General features: G+C 43.5%; 2 protein-coding genes across 4 annotated transcripts; both read right to left on the bottom strand.

Moving 5' to 3' along the window:
• Position 1: 1 nt before the first annotated feature.
• Positions 2 to 10,473, bottom strand: calcoco1b (calcium binding and coiled-coil domain 1b). 3 transcript variants are annotated; one of them, XM_061833304.1, is made up of 11 exons: positions 10,349 to 10,472; positions 9,627 to 9,720; positions 8,087 to 8,189; positions 6,029 to 6,246; positions 5,752 to 5,964; positions 5,460 to 5,623; positions 3,845 to 3,914; positions 3,497 to 3,751; positions 3,286 to 3,411; positions 2,988 to 3,049; positions 2 to 2,915 (listed from the first exon to the last, which is right to left on the bottom strand). In XM_061833304.1, exons 2-11 carry the CDS (start codon positions 9,666 to 9,668, stop codon positions 2,888 to 2,890), a joined length of 1,281 nt encoding a protein of 426 aa, XP_061689288.1. In that variant the 5' UTR covers positions 9,669 to 9,720; positions 10,349 to 10,472; the 3' UTR covers positions 2 to 2,887. The 3 variants fall into 3 exon arrangements, with proteins under 3 accessions (XP_061689288.1, XP_061689286.1, XP_061689287.1); XM_061833302.1 differs by having other exon boundaries at positions 2,027 to 2,915; positions 9,528 to 9,720; positions 10,349 to 10,469; XM_061833303.1 differs by having other exon boundaries at positions 2,034 to 2,915; positions 5,475 to 5,623; positions 9,528 to 9,720; positions 10,349 to 10,473.
• Positions 10,474 to 10,703: 230 nt separating this feature from the next.
• smug1 (single-strand-selective monofunctional uracil-DNA glycosylase 1) lies at positions 10,704 to 13,123 on the bottom strand. The gene is made up of 2 exons (XM_061833325.1): positions 12,699 to 13,123; positions 10,704 to 11,938 (listed from the first exon to the last, which is right to left on the bottom strand). The coding sequence occupies exons 1-2, from the start codon at positions 12,990 to 12,992 to the stop codon at positions 11,372 to 11,374; spliced, it is 861 nt and encodes a 286-aa protein (XP_061689309.1). The 5' UTR covers positions 12,993 to 13,123; the 3' UTR covers positions 10,704 to 11,371.
• Positions 13,124 to 13,399: the final 276 nt, after the last annotated feature.

Genomic DNA, 13,399 nt, shown 5'->3' with positions numbered 1-13,399 from the left:
GTATAGAAGGTCAAATAAGTATTAAATGGGGAATTATCTAAGGAGGCTTCAGAATGTCAACTCACTGAATGTCACGAGAACAAAATCAGTCAAATGCTTTTGCGCTCTTCTATATCGCCCAGTTCAACACAGCATGTTGCTTTAGAACTGAAGTAATCTCCAGGACCAGGATCTAACGGGGTTGGGGGGGCAATAAAGTCTCCTGTTTCTTTTGTCTTTTTCCTGAACTTGAGCCAGTGCAATAAAACAAAAGGCGCATGCAAGGTTGATGGGGGGCACATCTGTGTGCAGAAAAAGAAAAAGAAAAAAATTCAAAAACGTTGGCTCATTAAAATGGCATCACCTTGACGGTTTTGACATTTTTGTTTGTGTTATGTAACAGATAATATTTAATGATGATTTTTGACGCTCAAATCATCTCATTGTGTCTCTTTTAATAATGAACCTCCGTCATTTCTACGTGGAGAACTTTGAACATCTCAAGAACGGGCTCATCTGTTGTTTTCTTTCTATTTGTATTAAATCTGTCCATGTAGTTGCCTTATTTGGTTTGCTTGTTATTTTGGATGGATTTTGATAAAAGTCGCTTTGTGTTTTCACACCTGTCGGCGTGGGGCTGCATTTATTTCCGTCATCACTTTCAAATACTTAACGACCATGTGAACCTTTAAAAAAAAAAAAAAGTCATCGGACGAGACAAATGTCAGATGAAAACTCCCATCTACCAGAAACTCATAATGCATTTCCATTCATGACTGTGAAGAAGGCATTCCAAATATGTCAGCATCACGCAGAACAAGTGGCACGATAAACCCATAATTAGTATAAAATGTCCGAGTTGACTCCCGACAATGAAATGTGAGCCCAATATGAAAGCCTCAAGTGGCTCAATGACTTCAGTTACATGCAAACCTCTCACATGCTTTTACATGACTGAATATTTTTAACATGTCCACAAATTTACTCAATCAAAAGTATCCTATGCTTTTTTTTTATCTCCTTAACAGCTGCAAAACAAAAAAAAAGACACCTGTTAAACATTAATTCCTTAAGCATATTGTTGCCCTAAGGGTGATTACGATGAGTGATTCACAACTACTGTGCCCGATATACTTGAGTGTGTTGTGAGACATGTGATGGGACGTGATCCCATTTTATTTAATAGCTCAGAAAATATTATCTGATTACAAATAATATTAATCTCGCCAACCTGTCATGGATGTAGTGGCAGGCAGAACAATTAATTGTTCTTCCAATAGATGGTACAATTAACCTATTCGCCTTTTGCCATTCATATATTAAAACATTATTATTTTTTCTGTTTAGATCATGACATTCAATATTTCAAGTATAAAAACACACTTAGTCTATATCCTTACCTACAATTGGTAATTATGTTAAATGTGCTCTACCGCCACCTAGTGTTCATCAGGTCAGATGCTGGCAATCAGGCTATCCGTCCATCCATTTTCTTCGCCACTTAACCTCACAAGGGTCGCGGGGAGTGCTGGAGCCTATCCCAGCTGTCGACAGGCAGGAGGCGGGGTACACCCTGAACTGGTTGCCAGCCACACTCACAGTCACACTTGGGGGCAATTTAGAGTTTCCAATTAATGTTGGATGTTTTTGGGATGTGGGAGGAAACCGGAGCGACCGGAGAAAACCCAAACAGGCTCGGGGAGAACATGCAAACTGCACATAGGCGGGGCCGGGATCGAACCCGGGACCTCAGAATACATTTCACAGACCTCATATACATTGTAGATGTCAATGAAGTCTGTAATTACATTTTGAATAGTTAAAATTTCCAGTCAAGATATCTGAAACAGATTTGGGATCGATCAAAAGGAAAGCTCGAGAGTTCAAGACCGACTGCAACCTCATTTTGCCTAGAACAACTGACGTTAGTGGGCTCACTCATTCCACATATCCACAATCAGTTGCAGGAATCCACGAGCGGATATCTGGAACTCCCGTTTGAGGGATTCCAGTTACAGATATGTAACTAATGTAGGTGAAACCTGCTTTTCAATATCTAAAAGGGGTTTTGATCCATCATGAACCGAAGTGAAGTGAATTCAGTATATCTTGAACTGGAATGACGACTAATCAGAATCAAACTGTAAATACCTCAAAACTTGAGTCCGTAGCTAAATTGTCAATATCTGTAGAGAGACATAAATGGCAGAAGTGATGTCAGTGCAGATATATGAAATGCTCATTTTAATTAGGAAGAGTGTAGTCACGGACATCTCAAATGGCTCGGTAAAACTGAATTATAGATAAGTGCAACACATCCCCAGTATAGCTGTTGCTTGTTAAGAAGGCTCGGCGCATCTTCCACTCGGCTGTGCAACTTGGTTGCAGTTACGTTGGCGGTCAGCATTATTAATATATTTATGCTTCATGTGCTGATGTTGATTGGCAACGTTGCCAATATGTGCTCTTTGGAAGCTACTTTGTGCATTTCTGTCTGGAATACTGTTCCTGGTAGCCCAGCTATTTTCTTTTTAGGTTGATAGTGCACTTGGTATGAGGTACAGCTCAGATCTGTAAGAATATAAAAGTTAGGGTTTGATTGCCGTTTTATTTTTAGTTTTACTTTTGATTCATCAATAAACCTGGAAAATAACAAGCAGACTGAACTGGGGCTTATCTTATTTTATGGTTTATCTGCCTGTCAACAAATTCAGAGCTGGCATCACCAACAATTAGCAATGACCGTTATTTCAGGATAAACACTTTTTGTGACTTTCTTTGAGGGGAGGGGGGTTGTCATGAGATTTTTTAAACTTAAAATATCTGTCTTGTCTCAATAAATATTCAGAAACACAACACCAAACACACAGAGCTCAGTCTCAACCCGCAAACTTCTTTGTTCTTAGTGTCACCACATGATGGAGGCCGTCAATTCACTGCAGAAGAAAAACTTTGAATTAAAAATGTGTGTTTGTGCGTCTGTGTCGTTTGCGCGGTGGAGAGGTCACCTGAAGACTGGGTCCACAAGTGCCGGCAGCATCCGTTGTTTCTTGTCACTGCGCCGGTCCGCCTGCATCGAATTGAGCCAGCACATGTAAAGGATGAAAGGGGTTATCTTTAATGTGTAGCACACGTCAATGCAGGGAGTGACGACACTGTCACAAATACAGTACACGTACTCAGATAGCGATCACGCCACATGATGCACAAATGCGGGCTTGAAAAGAATTTAATTCGCAGTACTCCCACTCCACAGTAAATATAGTTGAATGGTGCCAATGAGGTGCCGAAAACACAAACACTCACGCTATTAATGTCGCTCTTGCTCCAAAATTCTGCTTGCGGCTGCTCCATCTTGGTCGTCACCTCTTGCAGTCGCTCTTCCTTCCTTTGCACCTCGATCCTCAACTCCTCCACTTTCTGCTGGTCAGCCTCCCCACGCACACATGCCGTCGCCCTTCATTTCTTTTGTCCTCATTCTGAAAGAATGACATTTATCTCCGTGCCACTCACTCACCTGCGCCGCACTCCTGAAGGCTTCCCTCTCCAGGCCCCAGTTGGCCCGCTCCTCCCTGAGAAGAAGCTTCTCCTCAGAGAGCTGCAGACCCAACTGGGCCACCTGCAGGCGGCTTTGGTGCAGCTCTGTGTCGGCGCGGCCCTGACAGACGCCCAGCGCCCTCAGCTCCCCGCGAAGTCCCTCGGCCGAGCGCTCGCTCGCATCCAGGCGACTCTGCAGCTCACGGACCTCCGTCAGTGCGGCTTGGTGTTCCGTCTGAAGGAAGGAGGATGAGGAGGTTGAAATTGTAATGGTATGACAAAAAAATGGTCTCCGACTTAATGTTCTGGGTTGGAGGGCTTCACGGACTTGTAGCAACTTTCTCTTTTCTTCATCATGTTTGATCTGACTGGATAATTTCATCAGTATCTCTTTCAACCTGCGGGAGGGAGAACAGTGTAAAAACGTGAAAAAAAAAAACACTGAAGTAAAGTAAGTCCATATTAGCAACTAGTAGCTGGCCAAAGTGCCTCGAAACACCCAAAGTACCTACGGTTAAGATTGTTTTTGTGCTGCTTAATATTTTTTCACTTTTTTAATTATCTGTATAATAGGTGAAGTTATGTGGAATTTTAGAGCACCTTTTCATCATCATGAGAGCAAAAACTCATCAAGGGCTTTTATTTGATAGGGGAAATCCAGTGTTTTGCATGAACAATGTATCTAATAGGTCATGTAATATGACTCTATTTTGACAATGTGATGTTAAATCCTCTCTCATTTAATAGGGTTTGGAGAAGATTTTTATCCACAATTAGGAATTTTCAGGGGCATTTCCATTTTCGCGAGTCACATGACCTTCGTGCGCGGATGTGACGTGTTACGTGCCGCAACAGAGGCTCGATTACATGGGACACCATTTATGCCCAGCGCTGATTTCTCGGATTATTCCTCATCTGATGAAGAAATAGCAGTATCGGTTGATCAGGAAGACGGAGGAATACTTCTTCCATACACAGCCGTGAGCGGCCGGGCCGTGAGCTCGCTTGTCCGGGAGCAAGCTCACGGCTGTGTATGGAAGAAGTATTCCTCCGTCTTCCCGATCAACCGAGCCACTCACGGCAGATGAGGCCTGCTGTGAATTCAATGTATTAAGGAGAAGAAGAAAAAAAATGTCCAAATTGTCTCAACTTTCCTAATTTTTTGTGAATGAAGGTACCCCTGTGTAAAAGTGGACAATTGGTGGGGGTTTAAATCCAGCCTCTCCTGTGTAGAGTTTGCATGTTCTCCCCGTGCCTGCACGGGTTTTCTGCAGGTAATCCGTTTTCCTCCCACATTCCAAAAATATACATGGTAGGTTAATTGAAGGCTCTAAATTGCCCATAGGTGTGAATATGAATGCAAAAGGTTGTTTGCTTGTATGTCCCCTGCGACTGGATGGCGAGCAGTCCAGGGTGGACCCTGCCTCTCCAAGACGACTGGGATAGGCTCCGTCACGATCACCACGGCACTTGTGAGGAAAAGCGGTACAGAAAATGGATAGTTGAATAAATTAAACTATCCCAACATGCTGCATATAAGTCTGATGCATCAGTGGTTCAAACACAGTACACAATGTCTTGTTGAGATGTATCACTTCAACATACTTCCTTGACACCAATTACTACTTTCCTATTTAGCTAGGGCTCTGGCAATAACTTTGGCAACATCGCAACTAAAAAACACAGGTCAATTTGTGTATAGCGAACCACAATATACAATTCTATATATCCATCCATCCATTTTCTTTGCTGCTTATCCTCACGAGGGTCGCGGGGAGTGCTGGAGCCTATCCCAGCTGTCGTCAGGCAGAAGGCGGGGTACACCCTGAACTGGTTGCCGGCCAATTGCTGGGCTATACACACACACACACACACACACACACACACACACACACACACGCACACACACACGGACTCTATATAGCTGTCTACAGGTATCTCACGTTTTAAAGACTTGCCTTTCCAACTCCACGTTTGTCTCCTTCTCTCTTTCAGTCAGCACCTTGACTTCATCCTCAAAGTCTTTGATTTGTTGCTGACTTTGCACTTTTTCGCCCATGAGTTGACTCAGTTCAGAGTTGAGATGTTCCTGAGTGCTTTCCACATCCTGCAGCGCAAACACACGATTATCAAAAATCAAACAAATATATGACCTGCATTAGCTGGGCTCTGGCACACTCGTGACCCTGGTGAGGATAAGCGGCTTGGAAAATGGATATGGATATTAGTCCCTACCTTGTGTTTTCCTTCCACCTTCTTCAAGGCGTCACATTTGCGTGTCAGGTTTTGACAGAGCTGGTGAATCTCCACTTTCATCTTGTCCCTTTCGCTCTCCCACTCCTCCTTTGCTTTTGTGCTGCTCCTCCTCTCCTCCTCTACTTCCTGTCTGGCCTCCAGCACAGCCTGCTGCAACTCTGCCTTCTCCCTCAAGCGCTCCTCTAGCTCGCTCTGCGCACAGCAAATTTAAGGATTGCAGAAAAGTGGACAGCGAGCATGTTGCCCCTTTTCCCACCTGGAGCAGCTGAGCTCTGGGGACCACCAGAAGCAGCTCATCCTTCTCCTCCTCCCCATCTCCATCTTCCTCATCTCGTTCCTCAATTAAGGTCTCCAGCTCATCCAGAGGTTTGGGGGCGCAGAAGGTGAACGCTCGACTTTGCCCGCAAACTTTCCCCAGCTTGTCCACGTAGACAAAGTGGTACTCAGTTGTGCTGGGGCCAGGCAAGTAGAAGGCTGCCAAAAGCATTGTGGGACAAATTTAACAAGACGAGGAAGCGGAGTGTAAAATGTGTTATACTTCTTGATCCCTGAGGTACAGTATTTGGACAAAAGCATGCATACCTACGGACATATTGGGATGCCAGGAAACTGTGATAAAATTGTAGCAAAAAAAAAAAAGTCTTCGTTAAGACACCGCCACTAGCGTTGTTATTTTCACAGGAGTAAATAAATGGAGAACTACAGCTAGTTAGATCAATCTATTTGTGATCTCTACAGGCTGGTCAGACAGAGGGATAGAGATGGGAAGGATGTGCAGCAGGTAAGGGTGATTAAGGATAGAGATGGAAATATGTTGACTGGTGCCAGTAGTGTGCTCAACAGATGGAAAGAATACTTCAAGAAGTTGATGAATGAAGAAAATGAGAGAAGGAAGAGTAGAAGAGGCAAGTGTCATGGACCAGGAAGTAGCAATGATTAGTCAGGGGAAAGCCACTAAAAAGGATGAAAAATTGAAAGGCAGTTGGTCTTGATGACATAGCTGTGGACATATGGAAGCAATTTGGAGAGGTGGCTGTGGAGTTTTTGAGCAACTTATTTAACAGAATACTCGCGGGCGAGAAGATGTCTGAAGAATGGAGGACAAGTGTGCTAGTTCCCATTTTTAAGAACAAAGGCGATGTTCAGAGCTGTGGGAACTATAGAGGAATAAAGTTGATGAGCCACACAATGAAGTTATGGGAAACAGTAATGGAGGCTAGACTCATGAGAGAAAACTACTTCCGAGTAACAATATGGTTTTATGTCTAGAAAGAGAACCACAGATCCATTGTTTGCCTAGAGGATGCAAGTGGAAAAGTACAGAGAAGGTCAGAAGGAGCTACATTGTGTCTTTGTGAACCTAGAGAAGGCCTATGACAGAGTACCAAGAGAGGAACTGTGGTACTGCATGCACAAATCTGGTGTGGCGGAAAAATATGTTCGAATAGTACAGGACGTGTATGATGGCAGCAGAACAGTGGTGTGGTGTGCCGTAGGCGTAACAGAAGAATTTAAGTTAGAGAGGAAGATGCAGGAGATGGAAAAAGATGACACGCTGTGGCGACCCTTAACGGGACAAGCTGAAAGGAAAAGAAGAACTGCAAAACATTGTGGAAGAGTGGAGCATGGACAATGGAAGAGCCCGTTGCATTTTATTGCAAATCTGGATCAAACTTCATCATGAGTCTGTTTCACATGGAATTATTTTCAAGATTAAGTCTTCAATGGTGTCAGCATTTATTCACATACACCTTGCACACAGAAGTCTGTAAAAACCTTTGTTTTAATAGAAACATTTATGCCTCGAGTCTGGGGAATCAGGTCTTGGGTCTGAAATTTCACCTGCCAGTTCTGACATTTCACAGCTTGCTTTCATGCAGCCACCATTCTGCCTCTGATACTACCCCCAACCCGGAAAATTTGAGCTTTGGTACAGTAAACCTTTTAAGTGCAATGGCAAGCAATCGACACAACAGAATCATAATTGCAGTGGCCATGAACCAAAAAGTTGCAAAGAGATGGACAAGGAAACACAAACAAAAACAAAGTTCACATTTGTGAACAATTTGTACTCAGCCTGCGCCATTCTGAGTGATATTTGATTTACTTGTGGCCATTACCGATATAGCATTGGATTTGGGGGGCATCCAAACTGGGTTTTGTGGGCATCAACAGACGTCACCCAATACATTTTCATACGTAGGCATTGTTAATGGGCACACAAGTACATACCCCCAGAGGGCACTACTCCTCCATGAGTGAGTGTTTCACACTTCCAAAACCACAGTTACTGTTTCGAATGTTTGATTTTTACCGTAGAAAAGCGCACAGCAATCAACATCGCTTCCTTCGGTGTAGCCTTCGGGGACAAGCGACCATGAGTATGTGTGGTACTCCCTCAGGGATGACCAGCCCACCTAAGGAGGAACAAGACATTCCAAATGTAACCACCAACAAAGTATAACTGCACAATCATATGACAAACACATGAAAAAAATGTACACAACCTGTTCAAATGTCAGGGTTGGAGGTATAAAAAAAAAAAATGACACCAAGATGAAAACCGGAATTTGCGGCCTATAAAACGCGACTTTTTTCACACACTTTCACGCCTGTGGTTAATGCTGTGATGCGGCTAATTTGTGCAAGGGGGCACTCGAGCAGAAAAGGTAAGCTTGAGACCGGTGGAATATATGTGCTGAGGAAGTGACTTTGACTGGTCCGGCCCTGTTAGCACTGCACTAGCGTGTTACTGTCGTGTCTCCGTGATTTTTACCGGTATATTTTATTTTTTAACCGGCCCTGTTAGCGCGGCGGCGCTAGCGTTAGCGTGGCAGCGCGAGCATTAAACTCTCTGCGTATCATCTTTCTTTGTAAATATCTCGTGTTTCACTGTAGGTTTCAATGTGGGTGGGCACTTGCGGCTTTTACACAGGTGCGGCTTATGTATGTACCAAATGGTATTTCCTTTACAAATGTACTCGGTGCGCTCTGTAGGCTGGGAATGATGGTAATTTCACATTTTCCACCATTTTGCAGGCATTGAATCAATCGCCACTGGACCACTCTGGTTGCGATAGAAGAGGTTTCACCTGAAATTGCGAGTTAGGACAAGTTTGATTCTGGTATGGAGAAACTCAGCTATTTATGCTCCAAGTTGGAGACACACCCTCAACATGGGGATGGTATTTTTCTTTTGGAATGCAAAAAAGACCAGTCGTTAGAATGTCCATCCACAAGAGTCATTAGAAACTCTCATTAATTCAGTCATAAACTGGTAGTGGAACTTCCTTATGGCCAAGGAGGCTGTGCTTTTGTCTTATTTGTTGGACGCAAAATCATTGAGTTTTGATAGGGTTAGGGTAAGGGTTAGTACATGATCTTACTCGTCTTTCAAAAAAATCTTCCCTGTCCAGAATAAGCACAATCCTCAAAAGAGAGCTATTTTTCTTGGTAGACTTTTGAGTCTTGACCTGAGGAGTTTGTTCGTTTGTGTTGTGCCATGCAGCTGCTCAGGTTGCTTGGTTTCTCCGATGCATGGACCGTACCAGTGCATTTCTCCATAATACGCCATATTGACGTTGATTTGAGGCTATTTTTCTTCAGTTGTAACTGAAGACACGAGAACACATTAGCAGGAAATCTTCAGGCTTCTCAAAGTAAAACAAAAAGCATGGAAATGCCACTAGAACATCTGATATTAATTTGGGGTCAATCAGAGGCATTCTCCATGCCGCTTGTCACTATAGCAACACCTTAAAGATGCCAATCCAGTCCCTGCTGCTCCACTGATGCGCCGAAGTCACGCTGTAGTGACACTCTACTCGGGTTTGGGGGAAGTAGCGCTGACCCACATTTCGAAACACCACCGCAGACTGAGGATATTCTTTCTCCATGACGGTGACAAGGAGGAGGGCACACGCTGATCCAGCGACAGCAGGAGGACAGCTGAGGAGAGGAGACATTTGAGAGAAAAACACTGTTGGGCAATGCAACATGGCCTGCCCCCACATGTTTAAAGACATGCTCACACTGTCACCTCCTGACAAGCAAACATAGAAGCATCAACCGTGATAAAGAAAAATTATTCAACCACCCTTGTTTAGCCAATTTCTTGTTCATTTTAATGACTGGTACCAACACCAGGTATATTACCAAAAGAATACAATAAATGCAGCTGACTCCATCTATACTTTGTCATATTTCACATACTTAAACTAAATTATCTTCCCACTGGTTTTGGGTAATATCAAGAAAACCATACTCATAATCATGAGCTAATTTGGCATTTATTGTAATAGTATACAAACAAATGTACATTTCCTTGTACCAAACATTAAAAATGAGTAAGAAATTGAAGTAACACGGGTTTTCTAATAATTCTACCATGACTGCAGATAAATAAAAACTGTACTCTTTATTTTAGGTAAGTAAAAAATACAAACAAGACACATACAATACTGCTACTTTTTAAGTGCTGCTTAGCTAGCTGCTATCTGAGTTGCCGGTTAAAGAATGTTTTATTGAGAATGATAACTTCATTTTGAAAAAAAATATCACTATTTTTTATTTTTACCTCAAAGAGACGCGATTTTTTTTTCTTCCTTAAGATGTTCGCAGCTGTGCTCCCATCGTCACACTGACTCAATTTTGCCAGGTGGCGTTCGAGGACACTCACCCCAGAGGATCACGGGAAATGTAGTTGGCAACAATAAAAGCCACAGAGTCCAGTTTCGGGACACATAATCCTCCACTGTGAGTTGTTTACTCGATTCTTTCATTTCTTGGCAGTGGTTGAAGCACACCAGCAAGAGTCGTTGACTTATTCGTGACACACGCTTCACGTCCTAATGGCACGATTACAAGTCACTTATAAATCTTTATTTTTTTAACCGTTATGCACAAAGTACAGTAACATCATTCCAGATGATGGAGAAATTCAAATCTGCCATTATCTATAATTTTTTTTTAATTCAAGTCATGCAAATTTTGTTTTTTTATTTTTTAATAAAGATAAATGGTACATGCCAATGGAATAACAAGGCATTAAAAGACAGCCAAGAAAAACAGATCTGATCAATCATTAAGCAAATGGATCTAAATATACACAACACAATAACCACTACTTTGTAACAAATAATAGTAGAATACAATTAAACATATTCCAGAGGTAATTTTAAGATGCAAAAGAAATTATTGTAGAACAATACAATAGAAATGGAGACAAAATAACAGTTTTGCCTGACATGAAAAAATCTCCAACCAACCTTAGCATACAGTAGTGTAGACTTTGTGTACATGTTTTTTCCAAAATCAATAAAGAAAGATGTGAAAGAGAAAATTACATTCACTTACAAACCTCTGAGGTCTTGATACTCCGTCTTCCTCCTCCATTCCAAAACATTGCACGTGAGGTTAATTTACAATTCAGAACTGATAAGTGTGACTGTGAGTGAGAATGGTCGGTTGTCTACAGTTGCCGGCGACACCACCAGGGCGTACCCTGTCTCATATCCAAAATTAGCTGGGATACGCTCATGCTCACCCAGAATCCTAACGGGGATAAGGAGCGAAGAAAACTGATGGATGGATTGTTCTGTTATGATGTTTCCTGAGTGTTTGATAATTCTGGCCTTGTGTCGTTACTAAGCAATGCGAGGACGCCCAGTTGTGCCAGCTTTGCTTTGGCCACACTCTCCCAGCCCTTATTAGCCAGAGGGTTCCTGGGCGAAGGATGCATGATGCCCTCCACTCGCACGTCCATACCAGCTGCGGAAAGAGCGCGGCGCGCCCGCTGCTCTGCCACCCTGCCCACCCCGATCACCATGGAGACACCCAGCGCCTCCACGGCTTGGCAGAGGGCAATGTCACACAGGCGGAAGAGCTCTGCACGCTCACGAGCGTTGAGCTCAGGCGGGGTCAGGTTCTTCCCGCTGCTGCTCATGAAAATGAGTGGACAAAGGTTGTGCACGAAACAGTGGCGGAAGAACCCCGCCGGTTCGCCGCACAACTTTCTGAAGAAGCCCCAGAAGCGAGCGCCGCTCACTTCGCTCTGAGTGCAGGCCAGGCCGCTGATGCGACGCTTGGGATGCTCGTCGGCAGGGCGACCGACCGCCCCCGTGATCTTCAGCCAATCAACTACTGACTTCACTTCGCCAAAGGGAACCTGGGAGAGATCAAATGGGGATTTCAACAGTGCAACACTGCTTCACGGAACTTCTGACAAATACGCAAGCAGTTGGAGGCACGACTGAAACTGACAATCATTTGCAGAAAGAAATAAAACATGCTCGCCAGCCAATCACAGGGTTAGTTAGTAACTCAGCATTTTATTATTCTTGCAACCGCTACATTGCTCATCCATACACTGGCAATTCACTTTTTCTCTGATTTATTTTCCCCTAATAATTTACAACTCAGAATATTAAAATAAATTACATTTTCCCCTGGAAAATATTCAACTTTTCTCTCCAAAATATCAAAGTTTGTTCTTGCTGTGCGTTTTTGTGTGTGTGTGCGTATTTTCCCTGCCGCTTATCCCCACGTATTACATCTTTAATCGCGAAAATGCAAGACTTTCACTTCATAATATTACAGATTTGTTGCATTTTGGTGTCACTGATGATTTAGTGGCACGGATATTGGTGTTATTTTGGTGCAGGCAGCGTGAGTTCACTTCTCACTTAGCGATGGTGTGAATGGTTGTCTCTCTCTGTGCCCTGCGGCTGCCTGGCAACCATTTTAGAGTGTAGTCTGCCTTTTGCCTGAATTAAACTGGGCTAGGCGGCGTAGAGAACGGATGGATAGCTTACTGGGAAAAACAAAGACAAAAAACGAGCTGTTACATATTTCTGCATTGGCCAAAAGGTTACTGCTGAAGTCATCTTTAATTTCCATACAGATTGAATGTCCTCTTTTGAGCTCACCCCCGTCTGGGCCATGCCGAACGGTCCAGGATTCATTCCTAAAAACAAGAAGCTCTGGCCCGTCTGGCAGTACTTTTCCACATAGCAGCTGTGCGTCTCCCACGCGTACTCCAGCGGGTTGTACACATACCGCACGGGCTCTCCGAAGCTGAGCACACGGAGGTGAGCGTTGAGCTCCAGCTCGAGTTTCAGGAACCTGCATGAAAGGCTGGGCGTAGTGTTCGGTTTGCACAATCGCTCCTGCGCTTCCCGTTCGTCTCCATCACCTCGCGCCATGGCGCTGCCATTTAACATGATTACTTTGGTTCTTTTCCAATTTTCATGCACACGATTCCTAACTACCGTCTCCGCATCGTTAACTCAACGGAGTTGTTTATTTCCTGTGAAGCATCTTGCTTGACTGAGGACTACAATCAACACTTGAGGAGATTACCGCCATCTCCAGGTTTGGAGCGTGAAGTGCATCTTTGCTGGGTTGAGCAGAAATACAGCACTGTACTCGAATATTCTTTTGAAAAATAGTAAGCGTACTTTCTTGAAAGGTATTGTGTGAATGCCGAAGAACTGACGCTGGAATCCAATCTTGTGGAATTAATTAAAATGTAAGAAATGTTAATTGGGAGACTGGAAAACAATATTTCAAAGACGCACTTTAAAAAGCTTGTTGACTTGGGAATTTCGTGGAGTAGAGCAAAAAGGTT

This window comes from Syngnathoides biaculeatus, chromosome 10 (genome assembly GCF_019802595.1).
Source record: "Syngnathoides biaculeatus isolate LvHL_M chromosome 10, ASM1980259v1, whole genome shotgun sequence".
NCBI lineage: Eukaryota > Metazoa > Chordata > Actinopteri > Syngnathiformes > Syngnathidae > Syngnathoides > Syngnathoides biaculeatus.
The sequence above is the reverse complement of the archived record's forward strand: the minus strand, read 5'-3'. Positions and strand labels throughout refer to the sequence as shown.

Excerpts from the sequence above, each read along its gene's own strand:
- calcoco1b (XM_061833302.1), bottom strand. The coding sequence starts at position 9,668 with ATGGAGAAAGAATATCCTCAGTCTGCGGTGGTGTTTCGAAATGTGGGT. Across the intron at positions 8,190-9,527 it reads ACTGGATTGGCATCTTTAAG|GTGGGCTGGTCATCCCTGAG; the intron begins GTGTTGCTATAG and ends GTTCCTCCTTAG. Across the intron at positions 2,916-2,987 it reads CTTGTGGACCCAGTCTTCAG|TGAATTGACGGCCTCCATCA; the intron begins GTGACCTCTCCA and ends TTTCTTCTGCAG.
- smug1 (XM_061833325.1), bottom strand. The coding sequence starts at position 12,992 with ATGTTAAATGGCAGCGCCATGGCGCGAGGTGATGGAGACGAACGGGAA. Across the intron at positions 11,939-12,698 it reads TCGGCATGGCCCAGACGGGG|GTTCCCTTTGGCGAAGTGAA; the intron begins GTGAGCTCAAAA and ends GATCTCTCCCAG.